The sequence below is a fragment of the Pholis gunnellus genome, assembly GCF_910591455.1.
Source record: "Pholis gunnellus genome assembly, chromosome: 13".
In the NCBI taxonomy this organism is placed as follows: domain Eukaryota; kingdom Metazoa; phylum Chordata; class Actinopteri; order Perciformes; family Pholidae; genus Pholis; species Pholis gunnellus.
Genome location: NC_136540.1, coordinates 18,217,297 through 18,245,103, shown reverse-complemented (window position 1 = coordinate 18,245,103; position 27,807 = coordinate 18,217,297). Strand labels below are relative to the sequence as shown.

The 27,807-nt window shown below is 46.1% G+C and overlaps 1 protein-coding gene across 2 annotated transcripts in view; it reads right to left on the bottom strand.

Annotated features, from left to right (window-relative positions):
- The window catches only part of abr (ABR activator of RhoGEF and GTPase), a 109,185-nt gene that overhangs the window by 12,854 nt on the left and 68,524 nt on the right, over nucleotides 1-27,807 (bottom strand). For both annotated transcript variants that reach the window (XM_079171738.1, XM_079171736.1), the window contains 6 exons: nucleotides 27,587-27,706; nucleotides 27,248-27,323; nucleotides 26,994-27,098; nucleotides 23,963-24,037; nucleotides 18,357-18,454; nucleotides 18,136-18,267 (listed from right to left, as the gene is read on the bottom strand). In XM_079171738.1, coding sequence (XP_079027864.1) covers nucleotides 18,136-18,267; nucleotides 18,357-18,454; nucleotides 23,963-24,037; nucleotides 26,994-27,098; nucleotides 27,248-27,323; nucleotides 27,587-27,706 — 606 coding nt within the window. The remainder of the gene's footprint in view (nucleotides 1-18,135; nucleotides 18,268-18,356; nucleotides 18,455-23,962; nucleotides 24,038-26,993; nucleotides 27,099-27,247; nucleotides 27,324-27,586; nucleotides 27,707-27,807) is intronic.

Genomic DNA, 27,807 nt, shown 5'->3' with positions numbered 1-27,807 from the left:
GAGGAGGAGGAGGAGGAGGAGGCGGAGGAGGGGGGTCAGAGACCTCAGCCAACCCTCACCACAGAGTATTTTAAGCTCCCAATGTTCAGAACTATAAGACGTACACTCACCATGCGTCACAACTTGGAAAGAATGTCTGGGAAAGCCATGTTTTGGAAATGGGAGGGAAAAGAAAAAGAAAAAAAAGCCACGGGGAGACGGGAGATATTTTTGGGTAAGATGAGAGAGAAAGGGACCACAGAAATAGATGGGGTGTACTTTAACTGTATATGTTAAGCGTTTAAGACGTCTTGTTGCAAAGGGAGTTCTGCGACCACAGCATGCACCAAAGAGAATAAAAAATGAAAAAATAAAAGTCATAATTATCAGGTATCTAACATTGGGAGCTCCAGAGTTGAGCGATGTAAAAAAAGAGGCCTTTTACTTCCTAGTATGAGTCCTTCATTTCACATCACTTTCTTCCCTTTGAACGTTGCTCGATTTACAGACACACACCGAGCACAGTCTCTCTCTCTAGAGTGGCAGCGGCGTCTATACCACCGGGTCAAACAGAGTCTATCACTTCACGACGCATCACATCAAGAAAAACCACAGGGTGAACGCACACGGCCTACTACTCCACCCCCCCCCCAGCCAGAAGAACTGTACATTCACACGTCCCGTGCTCCACTCTCGTCTCGTGTGAGCTCATAAACTATTTACGACATGAAAAACATGCACACGTACTGTACACGCAGACGTGTTAACCCAGAACACTGTGGGCTCACACATTAAAAACAGACCCAGCAGTTCTAAACAGTTCCCCAAAATTGACTGCAAAAATAATAACCGGACAGCGATGGGCCTGGATAATATTTGTCTGTATGTCGTTGGAGGCGAAGAGTAATTAGTAAAAGTGGTAATCCTTGAGGTGTTGGTGGTGTTAGTGGGGCTTCAGAGATCACGTGACAACGTGGCCTTTAGCTTGTCTGGTGTTTGATTTGCTCCGTGCGGTACTCTTTCTTTTATGCTCTTTGACACCAACTACCCAGTTTTTCTGCAGGAAATCTGTCCCCCGAGGACAACCATGCCTCGTCTCTTAAAGGGCGATTGTGAGATGTTTCGAGGAATTTAATCACTGCTGCGCCGCTGGTCAGAATAGAAGACTTTTTAACATTTTAATTTGAGATAAAAACCTATATTAAAAAAGGTGAGATAGCAGATGGTTGAGCCCTGAGTGCCTGCGCTCTGACATCAGGACCAGTCCCGGCTCTTAATTATAGATGTGCTGGGTGGCACGGCCCCTCGTAAAGCCGCTCCATGGGACCAGGCAAGAGGGGGGAAGGGAGTATTGAACCAGGTCCTGGTTTCCACTCCCTGACACGGCATCGCGATTATGTTGATTCTGCGATTCTCGGGCCTCCAACTCCTGCAGGCTTCGGCGCTGCCCCGCCAATCACAGAGACCTCTGAGAGCCCGGAGATGAATTAATGCTCGGTCTGACAGCTCCGGCGCTCCGACATGAATACGGAGCAGCTCTGAATCCGTGCCTGGCTAATGTACATGGGATGGTCCCGACACTGCAGTCAGTCTGGTGTTCACGTGACGAGCTCCAGCGACTGTACGGTGGACATCCTGGGAACATTGCACAGCTGCTGAAAACATCTGCCTGTAAATGTTTTGTAGTTGACCTCCATTGTTCTTTCTATTTTGTGTGAGGTAAAGCTTGTGAGTGACGCTAAGCAGTCGACAAAGATGTTAAGTAACTTAGCCAGAAATTCCAGAGTTCATATGTGGCATTAACAAGATCTTGTGAACTGTAACTGCTGTGCAGTGGCTCTCCTCACAGCAAGAAGGTCCCGGGCTCTGGTCCAGCCTCCAGCGGGGGTCTTTCTGTGTTTTCATGTTCTCTCCTGTCCTGTAGTGTATGGATGGATGGCTCGTACATTAGATTGTACAAGGGAATGTTTGAAGTTTTAGGAATTTTGCTTATTATGGAAAAGCTCAAAAATCGTTAACTAACTCCAGGAAGTCACTGCACCCAGAGAAAAACTGAGGTTTTCGTAAACAAGTGCAACGTGTCATTTTGATATTTACATTTTGTGGACGGATTAAACGTGATAATTGATGAGTTTTAGAGGAGCTTTGGAGGCTAGCGGTTTCCCCCTCCTCTAGTCTTTATGCTAAGCTAAGCTAATCGACTCATGGTTGACATGAGAGTGGAAAAGATCTCATCCAGCTCTGAATTAGCGTATTTCTTAAAATGTTGAACTATTCCTTTGATACAGAGCTGGCGGAAATGTCTTCAAACTCCACAGAGCATTTCAGAGTGCATCAGTGTAAATTTGAAAAAGTTTTAGGAAGCTCCAGGCTCTCACTTTAATCTATTTTTGATATTTCTTTTCTGCATCGAGGCACACTGAGCATTTTAATCAGAGCTACTATGATCGCCACTAACATACAGGTACTGTTAATTGCTAATCTGTATTTTTACTATCATAGTGAACACACAGGGGTTTGTTCTTTTACATGCATGAATATAACAGTAAGCTTTTGTTCATGTGGGCTTTGAACTGCAGCCCCAACTCATGCTACACAAAGTGTGTGTGCACATTCATATTGCAACGTTATTACCATCTCAAAAAAAGAAAGATGAAATCAAAGGGGAAAGTGGCTTCAGGTTTATTTGACTTACTCAACAAAAATGACAAAAAGTGCTGTTTTTACCTCGGAGGCCAGTGATTGGCTGACGCTGACAGCCACAAGCTGTGTTGCGAGCAGATAATTCAATCTGATTCGAATCGAACGGTCCATATAAGTATGTTTACGATGACCCTCTACACCTCTTTGATCTCTCCTGCTGCCTTCACTGCAGCTTAGGCAAGAGGAAGAGAAAATAGAGGAAAAGGAGGTGTGTGTGTGTGTGTGTGTGTGTGTGGGGGGGGGGGGGCTTTCAAGGGAGGGTCCTTCAGGGTACAGTGGGTGTACTAAAATGGGAGTGAAGAGGCGGGAGGGGGTTTGGCAGGGTGGGAAATCACAGCCTTAGGGTGCTCTGCAGATCATTCCTGCTTCCCTTTCATCTCAGCCATGGGGGGGGGGGGGGGCACCCCCCTCAGATTAACCACTCCATCACTTATTAAGCACCTTGGAACAAAAGTGGTTATGGAGAGCGAGGATGAGGAAGGAAAAGGGAAGCTTTCATTTGCATGTAGCTGCAGTCGGTTGCGTGTTGTTGGGTGTGTGGTTGTGACGAGAAGACGAGAAAACACCTACATTTGACTTGGTGGTAGATTAGTGTAGCCCCACAACCTCGTTATAACTGTATTGCTTCTCCAAAGAATATTTTGGGCTCTGATCAGTACATTTGGACACAGGTGAGGACAGAGAGAGAAAGTGAGCGAGAGGAGACAAAAGCACAAAAAGAGGCAGAGGAGCAGAGTGATGCAAGAGCAAACGGTGAAGCAGCAACGCTGCAGGATCTGCACGACAAACCTCCGTTCAATGAGGTCACACTCTGCATTCATGCTGCTCTCCACATCTTGACTTCCTCCTCCTCCTCCTTCCTCTTAATTGGTTGTAATTGTTAAATGCCACGTTAATCGGCCCAATATTGATTTATTCTTACTTCTATTGTCATAATTCCTCATTACGATGTAATTATCATTTACTCGGCTGTGATGCCACAGTGAGGATCAACGCAGCTGATGATCTGGACGAGTGCCAACCAGATTAAAATGAGTCGCTCCTTGGCTCAAAGTGTATTTGTTCACCGGATCCTCCTTAGTGGATTTTATTACAGCTAAACAACACAGTGCTCTTTCTTTAATTAAAACTGATCCCCCCCCCATCCCGGGCAAACATTATAGCACACAATCTGAAGCTTGAGTTTGCTTTAAATAAACACCCACGGCTCACAATAACGCTGCACGAGGCAAATTTGTATTTTTTAAAAACCCTGAAGTGGTGGCGCAAAATAACTTTGGGGATTTTTTTTCTTCTTCTTCTAAAGTTACCATAACATCCAGAAATGAGAGTGTCTGTTCCACAGCTGGTTTAGCCATCACTGCTGTGTCCGCGTGCTGTATTTTGCTTTGCATTAGTTAATTCGTCTGCACGGACTATTTATCTGTGTATTCAGGGCAAAGGTCAGACATAAGTCTCAGGGTGACCCGTACTTCTCAGTCTCAGCTACATTTTGTGATGCAGACTGGAGTCAAGTGTGACTTCCTCATACAACCATCGAGCCCTTTGAGCACATGGTGGATGTGATCCCACTATGCTGTAGCGCTGGTGACCGTGTTGTGCCCTCTGCCTGACTGGGCTGTGTTACATCCAAACAGCGTGACCCAGTTCCAGTGATGAAGAGAGAGCAGCCACGCGGGACGACGCTGCTGCTGCTGCTTGAATTATTCACTCTTAAAAGTGTAAACCCACGGCTGACTGGATGCAGTCACCTTGACAAGTACACGAGCAGGGAGGAGGATGAGGTGATGGGATGATCTCCGATAACATGAGGTGAGATGAGAAAGTGTTACGCAACTGGGGGTTACAGTAAAAAGCCCAGAGGAAAAAAAGATTTTGGGTAGGACTGTCTAAATGTTAGGGAAGGAGGCCCATGAGACAGTGTTTCACACAAGTGAACCCAATTTAAACTGCCACAGTCTTCCGAGTTAAAACCAAATAAATTCTTGTTTATGACGTTGACATGTTTTCTTCAAATAGTGCAGCACATAACCCCCACAAAATCCACTTCAGAAGAGGCTAGTAGATGGATTGTGTGACCTTTGGACCCGACTTAGTCAGTCCAGTCAGTATATGTAAATGAGGGGATTTGAACCAGAGACCCTCCAGTTCCCAAGCACAGTCCCCACTGACTGAGCAACTGCCACCCCTCCATTTGACGCTAATGCTAAGCTAACTGGCTGTGGCTTCATATTCAGCGTACAGAAATGAAAGTGGCATCCGTCGAAGCGAGAAAATTCCCAAAATGTCAAACTATTCCTTTGAGCAGAGCAGTTTTTGAAATACAAATAAAGATGAATGGGACCGAGCTGGTGTATTGTGTCAACATCAATGAGGGACATGAAATCCCTCCCATCACCGAAGAAATCCGTTTTTGTAACAAAACTGTGTCAGCTGTTCTTTTAACTAATTCATTCACAGCCCCCCCCCCACACTCATTATTTCATGAGTAAAATAAATGAATAAATCAGTACAGGGTCAAACCTCATTAGCAGGTGAAGAAGCCATCAACTTGAAAGAGGAAAATCAATGAGTTCATCAATCAGAGACTCTACCTGCCTCAGCTCCTGATGATTGGGTTGTTATGGTGACCAGTCTCTGTGCTAACAGGGTTAGGGGGAAAGCTGTGGTTTAACACTTTCTCTCTGGTGTATCTCACTACTCTCCGTCTCTTCTTTCTTCTACTTTAATCCTCCATCTTTCTGCCTCCAACTCACAGATAAAGAAGACGGCTTACGGAGCAAACAAGAGTGTTTTTCCACTAACGGTCGATACCGAGCAGCCAGTGGCGGTGACTCGTGTCTGACCGGAGCTGACCTGCCCTCCTTCACGCTGGCAGGTTGTACTGGAGGGAGAGGAGAGGATACAAGCAGGGAGAGACGCAGTCAACCCAAACAACTCCTCCGCAGCTCCCGCCACACACACACGCTTACAGTACACATCGTTCTCCCGGCTGTTATACAATACGCATTACATAATTCATACAGTTTGTGACTCTGTGAAACAGACTTCTGAGGTGCCCTCCGTCATCAACACCCACTCAGCTCTTTGAAAGCAGGACCAGCACAGGGAACAGGTACAACGCCCCCGCCGGATCGACGCATTCTATGATTCTGCCAAGGACGTTTCAGAGGGGAAAAAACATAAAAACATAACATTGCTCAGATGATTTATGAAGCTGGTTATGCAACATGCCGCTTGAAGCAAAGCAATGCACAGAGAGCACTAGTCATCTGAGAGGACTGTGTTTTTCCACAAGTTTACTTGAACTGGTACATTTCAGTGGGTATTATTCTAAAGTGGCTCATTTGCATAATAACAGAAGCAAACTTGTGAGAGAGTGCCTACATTGCTAACATTAGAACAGACATTTTGATCTGCATTTCATCCCCGTTCCTGTCCGTAGAGGTTTAACATGTCTTTCATGTGTGAACAAGGCAGAAGATAGAGTTGCAGCGCTTTGATCCCAGACACGTCACACGAGGCGTCGGTCTGCTCTGCAGCAGAACAGCTGGATTTGACGAGGCCGTAAACACGACGAGCTAACCGCGCTGGTGACCTCATCTTCTACACAGCTGACAAGTTCAAAACATCCTCGCAGGGAGTCTGCGAGGATCAGAAACGGTTCCTCCACATGAAAACAATTACGTCACCATTAGGCTCGTTTGTGGGGGCCAGACGGGGCCAATAAGGTCCCAGGTCAGAATTCAAGAAGCCGGTAAAAAGAGTTTTGTTATCGTGTCAGCGAAAGGGTTCAAGGATAACGAAGAATCCACCTCGTTACCATTACCGCTGTATGTTTACTTCAGTTTAACTCATTACAGCGTGTGTATATCGGCCAAGCGAGGGATGTTTAGTGACATTAGTGAAGGTTAAACACCTGTCAGGGTGGCCGGCTGTCGGCTGCACATTATCAAAGCAGAGCTAGAAAAGCACTGCATTATCAGAGACGATTGCAGACTGTAAAAAAACAGTAATACCACGAAACCTAATAAAGCCTCAGTTTTGGACCTTCGAGAGCGGGAGGGGTTTCCGATACTTGCTGATAAAAATAAATACAAATTAGACGAGGGCCTGTGTGATTAGTACGCCGGCCCAGAGTTCACGCGGCGTACACAGTCCGAACAGGAAATGGGCAGCCTCCCTCCCTCGCCCTGGGACAGGAAGTCATAAAGCGGGATCAAGCGCCTGGCACTGCTCACGGCCCTGCCATGTGAGCGGCATAATGTCATGGGAAGTCACGGACTCAACAACAACTCAAAGCCTGCCGCAATAACCGAAGTTATGAATACGTGATCCGCTGACGGGGGGGGGGGGGGGAGATTCTTCAGAGTGTACATGGAGCTAAACACCCTTATGGATCAGTCTGAAGTCATCTCAGCGTTTACACTGCCGACTGCATTCACATTAAACTTGGAGAGGCCTTGTGCCGCTCTGAGAAGTGGAGTGGACAGAATATGGAAAGGTTTTGCTGAAATGTGAACCTGAAACTAGTGAGCCAAACACCTCATGATCCATATAGTATTTATATGTAAAGTTCTTTTTAACCAGTTAAGAGTATACAACCAGTAATCATTCAAAATGAACTGATTTTAGCGTGAAAAACCATTGAGCTAACACTCTTTAGATCTCACCTCTCAGCAGTCACGCACTTACTGGATGTTGCTCTTTACGTGAGTCTGTCCACTGTACCGTTATGTTTAGGAAATCTGGACCTCAGCCACTATACTGAGCTCATGCTTACATTAGGGTTAATGGTCACAGCCTCAATAAGGCTAAAACAGGGGAACAGCACTATTTCAAGTCCCTTGCATTCCTTTTAAATCTTCCTAAAGGCCTGGGAAGAACACTGTTAAGAAATGTATCTCCCTCAGCCAGCAGCTTTCATGTCCACTCATTCCCATTCCCCCCCCCCCCCCCCCTCTGTCTGTCTAACGGGCAAATTCATGGTGTGTGTTTGTGGCTGGGGGCTTTCTCTCTTGACTCACCAGTGAACACGGTTCGATCTCTACAGGAGCCGAGCAGATGCCTCTGCAACACTCCGACATGCAAAGGCTGAACGCAGAAACCCGAGAATAACAGCTGCAGTACCTCAAGCTACTGATTAAGAGTCAGCTACTGTTTCATCTGCATATGGTGTGCAGCAAACACAAGCTAAACACGAAACCAAACTAATAAACTCTCATCTTCATCAAGGCAATGAAAAACACTTTTCTTTCACATTTTTGCAACAAGCAGGAGCACCGTCCTTCACGAGTTACTGGGGATTTGGGGGCCAGGCGGTGCGTGGAAACAGAGCTGACAGCTTACTGAGGCGCGCACACACACACACACACACACACACACACACACACACACACACACACACACACACACACACACACACACACACCTACAAAGACTGAGGGGCTCGAGGACAAGTAGCTCATGGACACACATGCGCACTCAGAGTTCTCGGCACTCAGCAGGGGCGAAGGTCATCTTTCAAAAATTATTGGAATTTTCCAACAGGGATGTCAACGAGCAATTAAAATGGAAACGTGAATCAAAAGCTCTCGCGACCATTATGGTCAAACCAGTCGTGGAGTTTCTGACGTCTTGATGGGAAAAGTCAACTGCCCGCTCACCACCTTCTGCGGATACAAAATGTCGTCTTTGGATCACGGACGTTCCCGCAAAGAACGGGAAAACCCAGGATGTCAGTAATCCCTCTGACACACTATACTGCAGAATCCTGCGAGACGCTTCTGGGGAAAACGTTTACGGTGAAACGCGACACAGCAGACGGGAGGCAGCGAGGAAGTGTGGTGAATAGGGAGATCAAGTGTTTGACCAAAATACGGAGCTTTACAGACATTACTTGACGATTAATCGAAGTTCATTTTCAAATCGAAGGAGGCGAAACGTGTTAAAATGTCATTTAAAATGTAACATTGTTGTGCAGCAAAAATCCCACCATAATCATTTCAATATGTTTTGTAATGATGTAAAAATGATCATTCCCTCTAATATCGCAAAAACCTACCACAATTGCAATATCAGTCAAAATAATAGTGAGTAGATCTTTTTGCCAACCCTGATGATGATTTATGCTACAGTTGTGTTTACGCACTCTGGATTAAAGCCACGATTCAGCATGAAACAAGAAAGCACACTGCCAATAATTGTACTTCCATCTATCCCTGGTGCCGAGTCCGACCACTGTCCTTCCCCACCATACCTCCAATTCCTTGAAGAAGTCAAAACCTCAATCCCCACAGCGGATCCACCGTCCTGCATGATGAGGTGCAGGACCACGCTGGGCAAATACTTGCTCAATCTCAGACCCCAGCTGTGGCCATGTGGAAAGCATCAACGTTCCTGCACAATCATCATGTCTAAACAAAACCCGCCGAGGAGAGCATTTGAACAAAGTGGCATTCGAGTAAACACTACAGCTTCGTAACCGTCGGACCCGATCACCAGCTTCCCCCGGGGCTCAAAAACCTAACGCCGGCTGCAGATGGACATCCATCACATCTTACTGCTGGAGGAGCAGCTCTGGTCCCGACTGGCCACTTGAAAGCCACAACGGGCTCTCCGTGCTGGGACAGTGTGTTGCTGTGGCCCATTGACTTTAATACCATGCCAGAAGCCTGCTAACGACAAGGAGAGGAAAAGGGATGCAGAGAGGGAGAAAGTGTTCGGGGGGTTAAAGAAGACAGAGTCGCATCTGGTGGTCAGAGACTTGGTTCTGTCAGGGAGAAGAAGAAGGAGAGACACTGAGGGGGGGGGGGGGGGGGTGCAACCAGTCAACCAAGGACGGAGGAGGACAGTGTGTTCGCTTTGCTGCAGAGACTGAGATGAGAAAATCGATTCCACTCTCATAGTAGTCACATTGCTATAAAACACTCTTACATTCTTGTGCGAATCAAACCAACAAGATATAATGTGTTAATTAACGAGCTTTAGAGTTGCTGGTAGGCAGAGTTAGTTACCTTTGGACAGAGCCAGGCTAACCGCCCCCCCCCCCCCCCGTTTCCAGTCTTTATGCTAAGCTAGGCTAACCGCTTGTTGGCGAGAGCTTCACATTTAATACGGAGTGGTATTGGTCTTCTCATCGGAGTCTTGGAAATAAAGCGAACAAGAAAAAGGACTGCTGCTGCTGCTGCTGCTGCTGCTTGTCTGTTTTCCAACCTCTGAGCCGGGGATCAGGTCTGACCCTGTTAGGGTTAAGGTTTGGGCACAGAAGACGACATGGTTAGGGAGAGATAGGGGACATTGGGGTTTGGGTTCAAATTAAATTACTTTGTTAAGGTTATTGGACCTTTGCTGTCATTGTTATAGTAATAACCACTTGGTTACAGTTGGAGAACCGTGGTTTAAAGAAACCTACGTTGACCATCAATTGGAAACGAACGGCGGTTTCCCGTGTTAAAAGTCAGACTTTTTTTTCGCCCAACCATCCACCCCGACCACCAAGACTTCGTAGCTTCACCCGACTTCCTCTTTTGCTCCTGACGGACAAGAGTCACTATTACTACGGCCGCCGGAAGGTTTGAGGACTTAAACGTAAGCACATGTCAGTTTGGGGATTGAGGTGACATGACAGTCTTATTTTGTTGGGAGGCCAAGTATAAATTTCAATTTACATGTCCTGATACTACTTTATATGATGTGTACTAGGAATTTCATACCATAAAGATTAAAAAAAACAGCCTAAAACAATACATAAACCCTGGTAATAGACCAAAGAGGACAGAGCAGAAACAAAGGAACGCATCTGGAGGAAGACCTCCACACACAGGACACCCGTCCATTGACCACCCAGGGATTTCTCAGACCCGAGTCAATTAACGAGAGAGGCCTACTCGTCATTATTAACGGCCGTGCTCCTGTCTCAAACTGCAGCGCCTCCGCATTATTCTCCCCAAGGTTTCAAAGCTACTGAGCAGCTGAAACAAAAAGAGAGAGACACTGTTTAGTAACAGCCAGGTTAACTGATCCTGATCGGAGAAAAACGGAAAACTCAAGCTCTTACGGGTGGAACGAGGGTCTCTCATCACCTCTCACTTTCTTTTTTTTAATCTGAGCGTGGACGTCGACGACCCTCATGTTCAAATGTGTCAACTCTTTGTATTATCTGACCCTCCCCCCCTTTCCAATTACTTCTGAACCCCCGACTCCTCCACGAGACAAAAGGGCGTGAATGCGTGGAGAGATTCACGGTGTCTCTCTGGAGAGCATTTCATTTCTCGGGCTGTGATGAGCTCCTTTGTTCTCCCCTTAACTCTCAGCATCACATAATTGGCCACCATCTGGGGCTCTCGTTGCTATTCTCCTCCTCCATCTCTTCCTCTGCTGTGCCTCGCTAAGCGCTCAGCTCTCAACGTGCGCTGCGCATTGGTGGATGTTCGTGGTAGGAAATCCTACATCTGTTGTCAATCTTTTACACTTCCCTGAAACGTTATGTAATGTTATAATGAGGGCCGATTACAAAGCCGGCTTGCCTTCGACATCTCTGAGGTCCACTGGAGAGCAGAGCGTTTGTATTTTCTGCTTGAGACACGGAGGGATAAGGTGGTGTATCGAGGGAACAGGAGACGGAGAGATGTGAAGGAGGTCTAACAGAGATCCTTTAGCCTTTAAATTTCCACTTGCTTTGCTCTTCCTACGCGGTTCACAGTTCACTCTTTATACTCAGCTGAATCAAAAGTCTGTCCGACGCCTCCGACTTGTACAGCAGCGGCAGAGATTTAAACCACTTCTGGCATCCTTTTTCTCATAACTGGTTACATTCAGAATCTGAATTTCACCGTCAAAGCTAGAATGTTTTATGGAGGTCATGTTAGCAGAGGGGCCTGATGGATGGCAATGTGGGTCAGTCGGTCGGTGCACCACTTTGGTTCTAGACTGAAATATCTCAACAATGGATGGGTTGCCGTGAAATCGTGCACAGTCATGGTTTCGAGTGGATGAAGGGCTTTGGCGACACCCTGACTTCACCACTTGTGTCACCGCGAGGTTAGTTTGGCTTTCCATGAATGTCTCAACAACTTTTGGGTGAATTTAATGAAATGTGGTTCAGACATTCGTGGCTCCCTCAAGATTCAGTTTAATGACTTTGTTGTCCAACACTTTTGGTTTGTGACTTAATACCTGGCAAATGGATTCCCATCCGCCTCATCTGCTCTTTATGTAAAATGCGTGCTGTATGATTAACGTACAGTATGTGATATATGTATTGGTCAATGCCATCTGATTCTGGTAGATATCAACAACATACTGTACAACCCTTGTTTTGACTGGAATGGATCATGGACAAGAAAAACCCGACAAAAGCATCGAGCTGGAAGACAAATGTTGAACAAATGTGTCTGTTTTGTCTCCGCGCTCAGGTCAGGGGCTTTTCCTATTCCACCCACAAAGAGAAAAACAGTGGGTATCTGCGTGTTTGCATGATCTAAGAATGCTTTCAGCGGTGCGTGTGGTTATTTAGGGCATGCACATCCCAAGCGGCGGAGAGTGGATGTTTCAAGTGGGAACAAAGGGCGTCTAAGTGAGGGTTGTGACGGAGGAGCTGCTTTGTGGGAAGATGACAGGGAAAAGACTAAAAATCCATCAAAAACACTGCTATCAGCTCCACTGATCAAGGATCGTCTGATGAGGAAGTCGGCTTAATTGGGACTCATCAATAAAAAAGCACCATATGCTCAAAAACAGAGACTATGAGGGATGAGCCTCATTAAAAAAAGAAAAATACGGTGAAAAAATGAACGATAGGGAACACAAAGCATGAAATAAGTGAGTTTATGAGGAAAAGTAAGAACAAATACACACCGCCTCCACCAACAACCCCCACATCACACACACACACACACACACACACACACACACACACACACACACACACACACACACACACACACACACACACACACACACACACACACACACACACACAGACAAAGGAGGCACAAGCTAATAAACACCAGGTAAGGTAGCAGACTGAAGTTATTGATATCATTTAAAATGTATTAGCCCATCACCCATTAGTGTGTGTGTGTGTACGCGTGTCTGGTTTGTCCCCAGGGGGAACTGAACACACACAGCAGAGCCCCATCTGTTAATGTTGTTGACAGCTTTGTGGTTTTATATGTGTGTATTTGTGTGTGTGTGTGTGTGTGTGTGTGTGCGTGTGTGTGTGGCCGCAGGGGGTGGTGTGTAGGATGGAAACATGACGGATCACAGCCCTAAATGAGGGGGAGCAGAAACAAAATAAATGACACCATCTATTAGACATAATTTATATTAATACCTGCACACTGAAGCATGAACACACACACGCGCACACACACACGCACGCACGCACGCACGCACGCACGCACGCACGCACACTAAAAACCACTGAGCTCCATGTTCAAAACGAATACCACATGAAATACCACCATCCTGCATGCCCCAGAGGCAAGACATTTTCAACAGAAAATACAAAGAACAACAAAAAAAATAAATCAGTCAGATAGGAGTCCTGGGAAGTTTCCATGAAAAGCAAAACAAAGAAAATATTCATTTTGCACCCATTAGTGTACATTCTGTGCTGCACTGCTATAGTTATATTTAGTTGACTCTAAAATATAAAGAATTCAAAATATGTTAAGTTTGAACTGCCACTTTCCCCCCATCCGCTTACAAATACTTTTACTGCTTTTCTAGTGGAACTTCCTTCACTGTTTGTACAGATTACTAAACGCACCCACCAGGCTTCATTCCATCCTCATGGCAGCCTGATGTTGGCATGATGTTCGATCGAGTGCTGAGAGATTAGATCAGAGTTTGAGGCCGGCACTTTCTGCACTGGCTGAGTGCCACTGGTCCACAAGCTTCACCGCTAATTCTCTAGATGGCCGGTGTTCACCGATAAACCCGTCACGTAGCATGTAAATGTCAAATTTTGTATCTAATGCCTCGTAGTGGAAGAAAGCGCTCCGACTCTTAAGTGGGAGTGAGTGCAGCTAGAGGCTCGCCCTCAAACTTTACAACCCCTCTGCACCCGTACTTTTACAGTAACTCCCGGCTAATGCGTGCACCCCCTGTCCAGCTCCTCCAGCTTCGGTGAGGGAGCTAAGAGCTGCCGGGAACAACGAATCGCCCCTTTTCCCTTCTGCCCAACTTCTCTGGCTCGCATTATCTCCGGGAAGTCGTACAAAACTATCCAGTTACTGCGTACCGAGGCCTTGTAACAGTGCTGCGATGGATGGAGGGAGGGGTTGACATGCGCTCACCGGCAGAAAATAAAATAAAAACAAACCCCAGCCTCGCGCAGAGGAGGGTGATGAGCACGAGTGATGGGAGGAGAAGGGGAAGGGTCAAGAGGTCGAGGTGGAGTCCCTTTGCTGGGGACATCACTGGAGATGGTGCATGACTCACGAGGAATAATAGGATCATCGGATGCTGCTGCAGCAACCAGCAGCGTTAAGGACGGGACTCCGCAGAGAACATGCCGTTCCTCTGTAGACACACAGTGTGAGGTACGCTGTGAGGAGGACCCTCAGTACAGCACCATGTGGTGTGGGCCCTGATCTCTTAAGTGATGGACTCACAACAATGTGATTACCAGCAATGTGCTGGTTTCTATAAGACAAAAGACAAGAAAAAAAACGAGACCTCTGCGCTCCCCCAACAGCCCCCACGGTTATCTTTTGAATCTTGATTTGGTGGATAATCATGCGCTGAGTTTGGGAGCTTGTGGGGGATGTAAATAGGAAGTGTCGTGTTGCTATGCTGTGCGCCTGTGGCATATTGGCACCATCAAAAGCGTGCTGTGTTAGCTATTAGCAAGTCCCGTTTGCAGTGCACCCATGCATGTTCAGACCCCTATCACTGGACCGCTTTGAGACTGAAGAAAACTCTAAAAACATGAAAGACAACACTCTCATACCCTGATAAGACAAGTGATAAAAGCCTAAAGAGGTGAACCCAGGGGATTGTGGGACGGGGCCGCACGAGGGCCAGATTACCAGATGAAAGGACGGCTGCCGCTGGGTGATACGACGCGTTCCTGCCGCACAAAGCGCTGGGGCGGTTAACCTAAACGGTTACATAACTGGTACTCTGAGGACGAGTATCGCAAGCTACAGCCGACACCATGAGGGTCACTCGGGAGAAGCGGCGCACGAGGCAGACCAGGAGGTCGTCTGCACTTTCCACCCGTAAGCAGTTCAAGTCAGATCACTTTTGTGTTCTTTTAAAGATAGACTGAACAAAACCCCGGCAGCCAGAGGTTTATGGAGCCTCGCGCTGGCAATGAAATCAGAAATAATGGAATCAAAGTCTCCGATTGTAACTGAAGTCACACTGCTCGCCCACAAAACAGTTTGTTTAGCCAGAGGACAATCACCGGCTGCAGAGCAAAAAACATCAGTGGCAACACGCCGAAGAAATAACACACCGGAGGCAGCGCTTCTCTTAAACTGGCAACTTCAGGGAGATGATACTAATCAATTTGGCAAATAGCCTGCTCGGAGATATTCCAGAATCCATTTGTGTTGTCAGTTTGAGACACAGGGGCAGAGAAAACCCGACGTTGCCATTTAATGGAAGATTAGCAACGTGACCTTGGAGGTCAGAGGTTATCAGCTGGGGGGGGGGGGGGGGGGGGGGGGGGGGGGGGTCTGTTGGGTGAAGGGCTGGAAATAAATGGTAATGTTTTTCCCCCATGTGGACAACAAGCAACTCAATCTAGCTAACATGATAACACGGCTTTCTCTTCGCTGTGTTTGTGTGTGTGTGTGTGTGTGTGTGTGTGTGTGTGAGAGAGTGTGAATGTGAACAGAAAACACTGGATCAAAAAAATTTGACAGGTCTAATTGTCGCTATCGAAATAAAACCTCTGGCCCGAAACATAACATCCTCTGATGACAGAGTGACAAAGTAACAAAGTGAAGAAACGGCAGCGAAAAAAGGAAAAGAAAAGAAAGAATACTTCCAGCCCAATATGCCCTTTTACGGTCTGTCAGTATTCACGGTCCGTCAGTATTCCACAAGCTTGTTAAATAAATCAGAGGGTCTCCAGAGAGGAAAGCTAAACACTGAAGGCTCCTTCTAAACTCGGCTTCACCAGGAAAGCAAACAGCTCGGGTCCAAGTGAAAGTCCCTCTCTCTGTGCGCTCTGGACTGCGGAGCAGACCGATGGCCCGCTGTACAATACTTCGGTTCCCTGGCTGCCATAACCGCACGGCATGAGACGTCTGCGTAATGTGATGACGCATCACTCAAAGCAGAAAAGGCCTGTTATAACTCCCCGTATCCTAAGGTGATCTCTACAAATGTTCAAACAACAGTCCAAAACCCAAATATATTTTACTATCGTACAGTATATGACAAATCATTTAGGAGACTGGAACCAAAAAATGATTGTTATTCGACTATCAAAACAGTTGTCGATCGACTAATTAATCAATTAAATAATTGTTGCACCTTCACACAGCTGATACAATCAGTGGAGACAGTGTATCTATAAAAAGGTCCACTTCTTTCTCTACAGTACACAACCCCTCTATAGTGCTCACACAACATTCCCACCCTCTCAGACTCTGGGATAGAACATGCCATTCTCTCTCTCTCTCTCTCTCTCTCTCTCTCTCTCTCTCTCTCTCTCTATTTCTATCCCCATCTCTATTTTCCCCTCCACACAGCGAGCCAGAGGACATGCGCTGTATTTATTTGTTTTTTTTGGCTGTTGTTGGCTGAAAGTGGATGTTCCCAGCAGCAGCAGCAGCAGCAGCAGCGTTTGTCTCTCTGACTGGCAGTCGTACCAGGAAGGGTGGCTTTCACTGTCATATAAGATACAACGCTGAACCACTGATGAACCGCTGTACCTTATGTGGAGAGATGGGATGGACCACTTTAACAGAGGAAAGGGAATCAAATAGTACATTAGTCATCCGTATGATTCCACTTAAAAGATTTGAGGCAGAAAGCTGTTTAAAAACACAGCAAACTAACTCAACATTTCATAGTGATGAAGTCCTTTTTCTGCCAATTACTTTACACACAGGCAAAGAAAAGAAATGTGCACACATACATGAATGCATGTGCACACATACTTATTTAATCCTGTCATAGGTCAGCCAATCGTTTATCAGGAGTCGACTCCTGGCCCAATTAACCCAATCACACAGGCGAGGCCGGGTTTAACTGATTTCTTTACCTCACTGTACTAAGCAAAGATTGACTGGTAGCCATTCATAAATACACATCCTCTCCATACAGTAGGTCTCTCTATTCGTTATTCTAGTAACATCCAAGTTCATAAAAAGAATAAATCCAATGCCACGTTAAGATGCATGTGGATCTGATAGATTTGCTCGTGTGGCGCACACTCATTCCCATTTGGTCTTCAGAGGGAAAATCAAAGACGACACAAATCATCCAACTGAATGAGAAAAGCATGAGAAGTGGTGGTGCCAAACAGGAAACGCTACAACAAATATGTTGTGGCTGTTTTTGTTTTTGTTTTTTTTAACTCCCTCATAGGTCTGAAGAGAAACAACAAACCCACCAAAGATCATACGATTTATGAGATATCTCTGAGTCGCGTCCTTTGCTTTAAAATGCAACGCGATCGTGAATGATTCATGTCTGCCCCACTTTCCTCTCTGTGTTAGACAGGAGATTTGTATTCCCGGTGCAACCTGTCACTGATGCTGCTTTTACCTGCGACTACTAATGCTATTCTACGTGCAGCAGCGGCAACAAACAAATCTTGAAAAGTTTGAGCAGATTTATAACTTCTGTCAAGTTTGGAGGGTTCAGAAATATAACCTGCTTCAAGCTCACCTCTGGCACTGGCACCACTCGAGCAAAACATGAGGACACTAACCGATGATGAGAGCTACTGAGACCCCTCACAGCTGACCTGAACTCACGAAGCGGGGCTCTGCCGATTGCAGAGGAGGAAAACTGCAGCGGCAGCAATTGGAACTGAACCGCAGGGGGGGGAATGACAGGAGTCAAGCTTCACTTGACCAAACTGATTTTTTTTTTCCAAAAAAGTTCTGGAAAAATGGAAACGTGACTCCTCTGCTTCTGCAAAACTTATAACAACGGTGCATGAGCGGAGAGAGCAGCGCTTTGCCTTACTCCAGAGAAACCGCAGATTCCACTGTGTAGGCAGGATCTACTTAACAAGACCGAGGGAGATTCTTTATAGCAACGTTTCTCACAACAACACAGGGGAAACCCCCCTTATATAAACTGGCGTTCAGACTAATACTCCAACCAGCGTCATTAGAGGCCACCAACACAAAACCGCTCCAGAGTGCGTCAAGGCTAGACGGCAAATTGAAATGAGTCACATGCTGGGAAACGACCCTCCAGGAGGACAGGGACGTCTCTCTTTGCCTATTGGTTGTTTCTGTGACGGCCTCTTACCTGGACTTGCCCTTTGCCCATGATCTTGTCCACGATCTCGTTGTCGTCCTTGTTGAGCATGCTCTTGTCGTAACAGTTCTCGTAGCACAGGATCCGCAGGTACTGGGAGCCCTCCAGCTCGATCTCGAACTCCTGTTCAACCACACAGAAAAGGAGAATAACATATTTGCAACAACAACAAAAAACGCGGCGATGCTCTGGTAAAAAGGAGGGTGACTGACTTCGTTCCAATGTGGCTCTGTGGTGTCTCTGAAGACTCGGGTCTTGGCCTTGCTGACAAAGTACCCGTACGAGTCCACTTCGAGGGTGCAGTAGAGATCTAGGAGGGAACACAGATCCATCAAGGACACTGAAAAACACTGGATAAACATTTCTGGACTGCTTTGATGTCACTGCGACATGACACGGGTGTCATTTTATGAGACATCTTGATATCTGTGTCTCGGAAACAGATGCAGTGTGACGCTGTGGAGTCAAAGGATAAGTCTGCTAATCCCATCGTCATCATCTGGCAGTAGAAATGCTGCTATTAAAGAGTTATTACAGTCATTAAAACAGACTTTTAGTGGGTAATGACCTCTTTTAATGTCTTTTCATTAAAGGTGAGCGTAATTACAGGCCAAAAGAATCTCTGTTAATTAGTTTAATATTAATATTGTGCAATAGATAAAGATATCGTATAGTCTACCAATTATTTTCTCGATTAATTAATCCATTGTTTGTTCTACAAAAATTTCAGCAAATACCCCTAAAATAGTTTCCAGAGAGCACGGCGAGGTCTTAATAGATTACTTTTCAAACTAATCGGTTCTTCCGTTTCAGCTCGATACTCATCCAATTTATAAATTCACCATCTACAGAGCGGCACATCCCATCGAATCAAAGAACTTCAGCTGCTGCCAACAGCAGCATGGATATTTGCAGCGCTAAAGGCATCACTTTGTAGCATACGCATCCGCATCAAAGGACAGCAGCAGTCAAAATCATCTCAGGCAAAAATACAAACACAAACAAGATGCAATTCCTCTTTCAAAAGTGTCATCCACAAGTAGAAATGTCTTAAAGCAAAACTTCCCAAGAAGGTTCTCACCATGAACGTAGGCGAGTATCTAATTCTGGTATCAGATTAATGAATGTGCACTTAAAAGGTTACGCTGCACCAGAGAGAAAAAGCCCTTTAAATCGTCGATACGTTGACAGACATCCATCTCCTGCCTGTGTACACACTCTTCCGCTACATCCTCATACCGCAGCCTGCCGACCCCCCCCCCATCCCCCATCCCCCATCCCTCGGGATCGGCTCGCGCTCAATTCTTACACGGAGCAATTAAGTCTGTTAATGTGTTTCTTTAAATGCTGCTGTAGCGGTTCCTGCAGACCTCGCTGCCGGCTGTCTGTTAAGTGTCAATAGTACGACCCGGTCCCTCGGGTTGGCCCCCGTCTGACAGCATGATGGATGGATGTACTGCTCGACCTTTCACTACGAGAGTCACAGAGATGTGTGTGTGTGTGGGGGGGGCTGCTGGTTGAATCTCGTATACATATAAAACACTGATGGAGGACATGTTTACACCGCAACATCTTAAACAACAGCCTGAGCTGTGCTTTGGTTAACGTTATGGAGAGGTACCAAGCACACCGCCTGGGTGAGCTGTATAGAACCATCACTAGCAGGACTATACAGAGAGAAGGAATCCCAGCTGGTTTCATTCCCCCTCTGTTTGTTGTCTCAGCATCCTGAAAGGCTCTGGCATCATTACTCCCAATGAGGAAGAGATTAGCGCTGGTGGTATGAGGGAAGTTCGGAGGAGAGGAATTCAGTGCGACCCATCTGGGGCATATTTATGAAAATGAAGCAGTTGTTGGAAGCTTCCGCAGATCAAAACTACACCGAAGCACACAGACGCAACTCAGTTCGGCCCTTTTTTTTTTAAGACTGCAAAATCAGCTGTTGGTTGTTTTGAGGGCATTTCTTTGAGGCACTGCTGTGATCTCTCATCCAGCCTGCAGAGAAGAGGAGAGTGTATTCATAGTCCTGAGCAGCTCCTAACTTTCTCTGGAAGTAGATTTCCTCTCCATCTGAAATGGGTTTATGTGGCCTAGGGAGAGCATTTCTGTGTCCTCGCAGCGGATCTAGGAGGGCTACGAGAAGTAGGACGGACTCAAAAAAAGGCCTGGAACTCCAGAGGTTTCTTTTTTATTTTCCTTACAGGTCACCACCAGGCTCAGAGTGTGATGGGGGGATACATCGGTCAGCGTGGGGTCTCTGACCCCCCAATGCACGGGTTAATGAATGCCATCCTCTTCCATCTCAAATGAACTGCAGCCCTTGTGGTGCGGGTGTGTTTTTATACAGGAGGCTAATCTTTGCCCGAGGCGGTGCTGAATGCCGGGTCAGACCGCGGGTTCACAGAATCAGGAGACAAGTGATAATCAGTTAAACTCATCAGTGTCTCCACAGCTACAAGTCCCAGACACCAGAGCAGCCGTGTGCCCGTGTGCTCTGCTCCAAGGGCTTCAGGAGAACGAAACGAGGAGGCGAGAGGCATAATCCAATTGTTCTTCATGGAATCCAGAAGGAGAAAAACTAATAACAGCGTGGCGAACAATGAACGGGCTGGATTTAATCGTACGCAGAAAATCACAAGAGTCATGAGAACATGTGTTAATGGGAACAGTGGCGAGTGACGAAAAACGTAGCAAATGCGCTACTATTCCATTATTAGTTACATATATCAAATATGAATCACGTTTACATCTCTTCGGGGGCTGTTGGAGAAGCTCCAGAAACTATCTGCAGATTACTACTGTAGCTGGGATCGCGTCAAAGGCCTTCGTGATTGTTGCACGTCAATTTGGAATCTGTGCACACTGCTCGTATGTAGCACGGGTTCCAGCAGCTGCTGAATACATGTGGAGGAATATGGATGTCACTTGTTGACACTCGCGCATACTTAAAAATAACTTGTTTTCCACTGTTGTGTTTTTTTGTTTTTTTTCTACAACAGAGTTTACTCGACTCCCAGCTCCTTCCTTCTGTGACCCAGTTTGACTACTTTGCCCTGGGCTGAATTTCAAGCCCTTTCCCACTGGTGGTGGAGGAGGAGGAGGAGGAGGAGGAGGAGGAGGAGGAGGAGGAGGAGGAGGGGGGGGGGGGGGCGTTGTGACATTAATAACACAGCTCCAATAAGGTATTCTGGTACATGCCTGTGTGATTTTTCAATCAAAACAGGAACAAAATGAGGCTATTGTTCACGATTACACAATCTGAACCACTGACTGACCGCTTTTTCGATTCATTGCACATTTAAATTCTGATATGATAATAACCACCAAATGCATCAACAGAAAGCGCACACTGTACACACACAGACACACACACACTTATGTAAAAGAGCAGCAAATCCCCTCAAAGTTCTTGTCCAGAATGGCTTGCAGGGGAGATCAACACACACACACACACACACACACACACACACACACACACACACACACACACACACACACACACACACACACACACACACACACACACACACACACACACACACACACACACACACACACACACCAACGTGGCCGCACAAGATCTACATTAAAGGGCACATTTGATCCCATTATTATGCTACATCTGGAGGAAACGGTGTCACTTTAGTCATTTGTGGTAATGGAGGGAATTAGAGAGGCAGCAGACTCCATTTTGAAGACTGTCTCCCATCAGCTCTGTGAGGACAGTTGTTTTTAAAACATCTGTATATGAGAAAATGTATGCCAGCGCTGAACTGGTTTCATAAGCAGGACTCTATTAAAACATATTACAAACATCATTCTGTCTGTGAAAGGTGTAAAACCAACGCGCTGCTGACACAACTGTCTCATAACTGTAACAGTCAATGCAATTAGAAGTCAGGCTTTTCAACGAGAAATGTTTTGAGGACACTGAGGACGAGACATTTGTCAAAATATGGTGCGTGATCTTTATAAGTGAACCAGCTTTAAAAGAATTCATCACTATTTCAAACCAGACGACGCAATGCTGACGTGACGTAATTAAGCAATACAAGGCAATTGAGTAATTTATCGGAACACTTAAAATGCAGTAAGTGGGTAAAAGTAAAGTTTGTATTCATAAAATGTATTAATTGCATGATAATTGGGTCAATAAACTCTCTACACTTTGCATTAAATGTTTAACTGCCGATGAACAGCTGTGGCGGTGATCTGGGTAAACTTGCTTGCTTCAGTACACTCCCACCAAAACACAAACACTCAAGCACCCACACAGCAAAATCCCAACCTAAAAACACAGGTGCACTGTGGGTGCAGCGGCATGCGACTCTATTGCAGAGCAACGTTTCAAGCACAGCTGAATAGAAGAACGGGGGGAGACGTAGAGCTGTGTTTTGTGTCAACTGAACTGAAGCATAAATTACAATTCATTAAGGCGAGTGTGACTAGACTCACTAATGTTGTCTCCTTTCCTCTCGACGGATTTATGCAGTTGATTCTGAAGCTTCAGCTGCACGTAATAATTACACTTATGCTCTTTTACCTGTCGGATTATAATATCATTAAATACTGTGGGACGTCCATGCTGTCTTACTGCCTCCCTCGTGTCATCGGTCGATCAATCGACCCTTTCGCTGGATGGATTGAAGTGGAGGGTTCGTTTGTTTTCTTCGCCTGGCACAAACGGGTGGTGTTAGCAATCCCAGGATCTTAACATGTGTAAACCCCCCACCCCCCCCAGAGGGGTGTGTGCATAAATGCTGTATCGGCATTACTACGTGCATTCGCTCTCCACCACAACCCAGATAATTACATTTTGTTAACTTCATTTTGACAACTTATTGCAGCAGCTACAAAGCTTCTTTGCCCATTAAACAGAGTGCGCAACATTCATCTATTTTAAAGATAAGCGCCTCTGTAACGGCCATCATCATCATCACCAGAGTGACAACAGCAACACCTCACCTACCCCACACTACCTGTAATGCCCCACCCTGCCTCTATACGCCTCACTGGACACGCCGACATCAAACTGTATCTGTGGAACGACCAGACTTCCACGTACACACAAACGCACTCTCTTCATTTTAAACCCCCTCAGCTTCATCGAGGATCAAACGGGCTTTCAGAGAAGGAGGCTTTCCGATCCATTACCCGGGAAATTCTAGCAGGCCAGCTTCCATATTCTAAAGGCTGTCATGGCAACAGAGGAAATCACATTTCTTCATCTCTTCGTCTCTTTTCCAGATATTTGATATTTGAACCAGTGCAACGGGGCATAAAAAGTACAGCAGCCGCAGCAGCTGTCCACTACTGACACGTCTGCATGGTCCTGCCAACATCACACTCGGCTGATAAACACACACACACACACACACACACACACACACACACACACACACACACACACACACACACACACACACACACACACACACACACACACACACACACACACACTTGTGTGTGAGGTATGCGATATCAGAGACAACGGGCATTATTCTTGCCAGCAGTTCAGTTTCAAAATGATCTCTCTCTTCCTTTTCATGTGCCTCGAGTGTTTTTATGATGTCTGCTGAGATGAAAACAACCGCAGGAATTCCACTGTGGCCCTCACTTCTCCTTTGAGTCTCTCCTTCTCTCCCTCTCCTATCATCTATGCTCCGATACTCCATCCATCCATCCATCCAGCACGGCGGAAATCTACATGTGCAGACTGCGATGACGGACTGGGTCATGTGCGAGTGTCTGCAGGAGTGTGGTGAAAAAAAACCTAAAAGAAAAGAAAAAGAAAAAATGCCGTTTCTGGCCGACTTACTGGCTGACTCCTTGAATCCTTTGGCGGAGTGGACGATCACGTGCAGAAAGCCGTACAGGCCAGGAGTCTCCTCATCTGCAAAACAAGCACACGGAGCAGTGAGATCCTCGTGTCAATGTGGTGACGCGCTGTGTACAAAAAGGCAATTTCCCCCTGACCACGACTGGATCACTTCAATCACAATCTCATCCACCATAGAAATATTATTCAGTCAGGAAACAGATGCTGTCCTGTATCATCCTCTGTTGCCATGACAGTGTAACATCTCCTACTGTAGGCGTTAACATTCCCCCTTGATTTCTGTACACCAATACCTCCTTTTTTCCCCCTCGAACATTTCTGTAGATGAAACCCGTCCACAAAGGCAGCAGAACAGAACACGCAGCCTTATATGGACATTTTGGATGGTGCTCTCTGCTAATGATCAAATGTAACAAACTCCTATGAAACACGTGGGGTTCATCAGGCTGAAACAACAGATTCACAGTCAGAAGGTTGTGCACTCAAAGAGAGTTTGGTGAATCCAACTTGACACCGAGCAATCAAATCAACATATGATTGCTCGGGGGAGAGGCATGTGTGCTTTTCATTCATTTCAGGTTGGGTGGTCCGAACTGTGCACAAACGTATCCTTATGAACATCCAATAACGGCTCTCACCCCTTTGAACGCCAAGTCACCAACTGCTGTTATCATACGACAACCTTTGCGTCGGATGGGTATCAGGCCTCACATCAACAAGCAGTCTTCTGCCATAACAGCTGAGCTGGCTGCCGAGGGGAGGTTTGGTGGAGGTTTGGTGGACGTTTGTCGGGCGGCCTCTTGCTTTGGTTGAGGGCCTGTGGAGCCTGGTAAATAAACTGCGATGGAGGGCGGCAGGACTGTTTGGAGCTGCGATGTAGGCGGCTGAGAGGACGGCAGTCGAAATGCGTGTGTGCGCGTGTTTGTTGTATATAAGCAACAGGGGAGTTTCACAGGGAGAAGGTTCAAAGGTTCAGCTTCGAGGTGGCCTGTGTGCTGCTTTTAGAGCCAAATTCAGATCCCTTTCTTTCAATTACAATCAAACCTGAGCAATAAACTGTGGTGCCATGTGATAATTGATAACAATATGGGTAAAAGAGTCAAATAAAAGAGTGTTTAATGGTCTCTGCGACGTCATCCATCGTCCTAGTTACGAGAAACATTCCTTCCCCAGCTGGCCTCCATTTAAGCCCCTACTGTGCTCCCTGCTTCACGTGTCACTGAGGTGTGTGTTTATGTTTGCTTTACAATGAGGAGTGTTTCCAAAGTCTGGGACATGACGTGGGGCCTGAGCTCTGTTCTAACACACTCTTATTATTCTATCACCTCCCTGGGAGAAGATGGAAGATGTCATGTGGAGCCCAAACAAAACGACAGACCTGTTACATGGCAGAGAGGTGAGGGGTTAATCCGGTCAGCAGAGGGTTAGGGGCTCGGGGAGACCTTTCTCGTAGATATAAAGGTCTGTTTTTATAGTAATATTAGACAATTGTAAATGTGATATTCCTCTGACAATTCTGATTGTGGAGTCAGTGTGTAGTTGAAGTGATGGGATGTGTGTGTGTAACTGAGGTCAGCTGAATGAATGAATGGTTGGTTTATTAAACACGGCCTCGTAACCCTTAGTTCACACACGTGTCAGCAAACAGGTGAAACATTGAACGGAGGGTTTAAGCTTTAAACTGGAGGTCTGTGGTTTAATCGGTTCGGTCGATAAGCGCCGATAGGGCGTTTTACAAACTATCCCCATCAGCAGAACTGGGCTGCGATAGTTTCCGTGCACAACATCACCGTTTTGCATGGAGGCTTCGTACGCATAACGAGGGAAAAACACATGTATGCATGTGACTGATGATGTGATAATAATCTAAACTACGGTTGAAGACCCCATGAAACGGCACTCGCACTTTGAGACGGGGAGAGTCGGGGGGAGCGCTGGCTCCGGACATAAATGCAAGACAGACTTTAAATGACAATTTAGATACTAATTATTTCAGATTCCAGAAGGTGATTCTCCATTTCATGAAAACACGTTGAATGCATTATTCCGAACCTAAACCTTTGCGGTTTCCAGGAACAGCTGATTTTACAGCAAGCCAACACGTCCTACCATGTTCAAAATCATCTCTTGAATATATATCGCAACACTATAAGCTCTAGAGAAGTGTCTGCTGAGTATCAGCTATTGGCTTCTTTCTGGTCCAAACCATCGCCTTTAAAAATCCACTATTGGTCGACCTTTAGTTTATCTTTTACTTGTAATCTTAAACACAAACATTGTAAATTGATATAAAAGCACGGGCTGTCTGGTCCTTACCCGGAAGTGATTTGTTTTTACATTGGAAGTTTATTTTTCATTAAAGAAGGAAGCAGGTAATTAACAAGTCACAGTGCTATGCTGGCAATTGACTAGTTTCCTTCGAAATTCACCAGAATGCTGAATTAAAATAAAACCCCGGGCTTACTTGCACAGAGATACTATTGTATAAGAAGCAAACACGGGTGTCTTTTTCTGTGCGAAGCGAGAAAGATTTAGACAGTGTGCCCTTCAGCGTCCTGAAGCCCCTCCGTCAGCTCTGCGGCTGTACGTGTGTGTTGTGCGTGCATGTGAAAGCAGAGACCCTCGTGCCCTTTTGTGAGATCAGAGTAGGTCGGCCAGATGGCTTTAATGTCACCACCAGCCTCTGAAAGTGGTGCAATGTGGAGATCTGGAGCAAAAACAAACATGTAGGAGCTGAGGCCACCGCCGGCACACTGCGCGGCATTGACTGCTGAGAGCTAGATGAGAAACATATTGTAACCTAGATTCTCTCCTGCAAAGGCCCCCCACTCTCATTATGTGGCTGCTTGTTGTGCTGAGAGTGTAACAGGCTCTTTTCTGTGAATTTAAACCCAAAGCAGAGAGGAGAGGAAGGAGCGATGGGGGGGGATTGCGGGTAAAAAGGAGAAAGCGACAGAGCATCCGAGTATAAGAGGACAAGAAGATATTGTGTGCGAGTGTGTGTTCTTACCGTCTTTGTTGCTTGTGACAGGAATGTTGTGGACAGTTCGGAGTTTGAAACAGGAGCTGGTCAGGACCTGGAGCTCCACAGAGCTTAATGCACACGCCTGGAGATCTGACAAACACAGCGACCACACGGCTACGGTTAAACTTTCACTTTCCTGAGGTACAGTGAGTAAAGAGTGGTTTTAAACCGCCTCGAGATGGAGACAGTGTTTTCTAGTAACATAAAGGGCCTTTAGGACAATTCAAGGCCAGTGTCACCTTTCTTCTGGAGTTTCTGGATGCTTTCCCTCCACTCGGACCTCTCATAATCAGAGGAGATGAGGAACTGGTAGCTCTGGATACACACAGAAAAAAACAATGTTAAACAAATCAAGAACCTGCACTGGAATCATTGAAAGAAACTGCTGCAGATTTTCTATTTTTACAGAAAGTAGAAGTGGAAATGCCTCTCAAAATCACTAAAAGCCACGATGTGAAATGATCTCACGCTGTCACAAGATTTAGATTTTGAAAGGGACATGTCTCCCTCTAGTGGTGAGACTTGAGTGTTGCTGCTACGTGGACACAGGGAGTGACAGGATTGGACGAACACGTTACCTTTCCATGTCTGTTGTGGACGCGGAAGGGGATGGTGGGAGAGTTGAGGAGCAGCCACGACTCCTGTTCGTTCATCTTCTTTCTCAGACGCTCCACGCGACTCTGACCCTTCGGTGCTTTCTAAACACAAACAAAGAAGAATCTCTTTTAGTCCTGAAACTGATACCAAGGTTGAGAGGGAGGAACATTCATCAAGTCAAATACTTAACATTGATATGCAG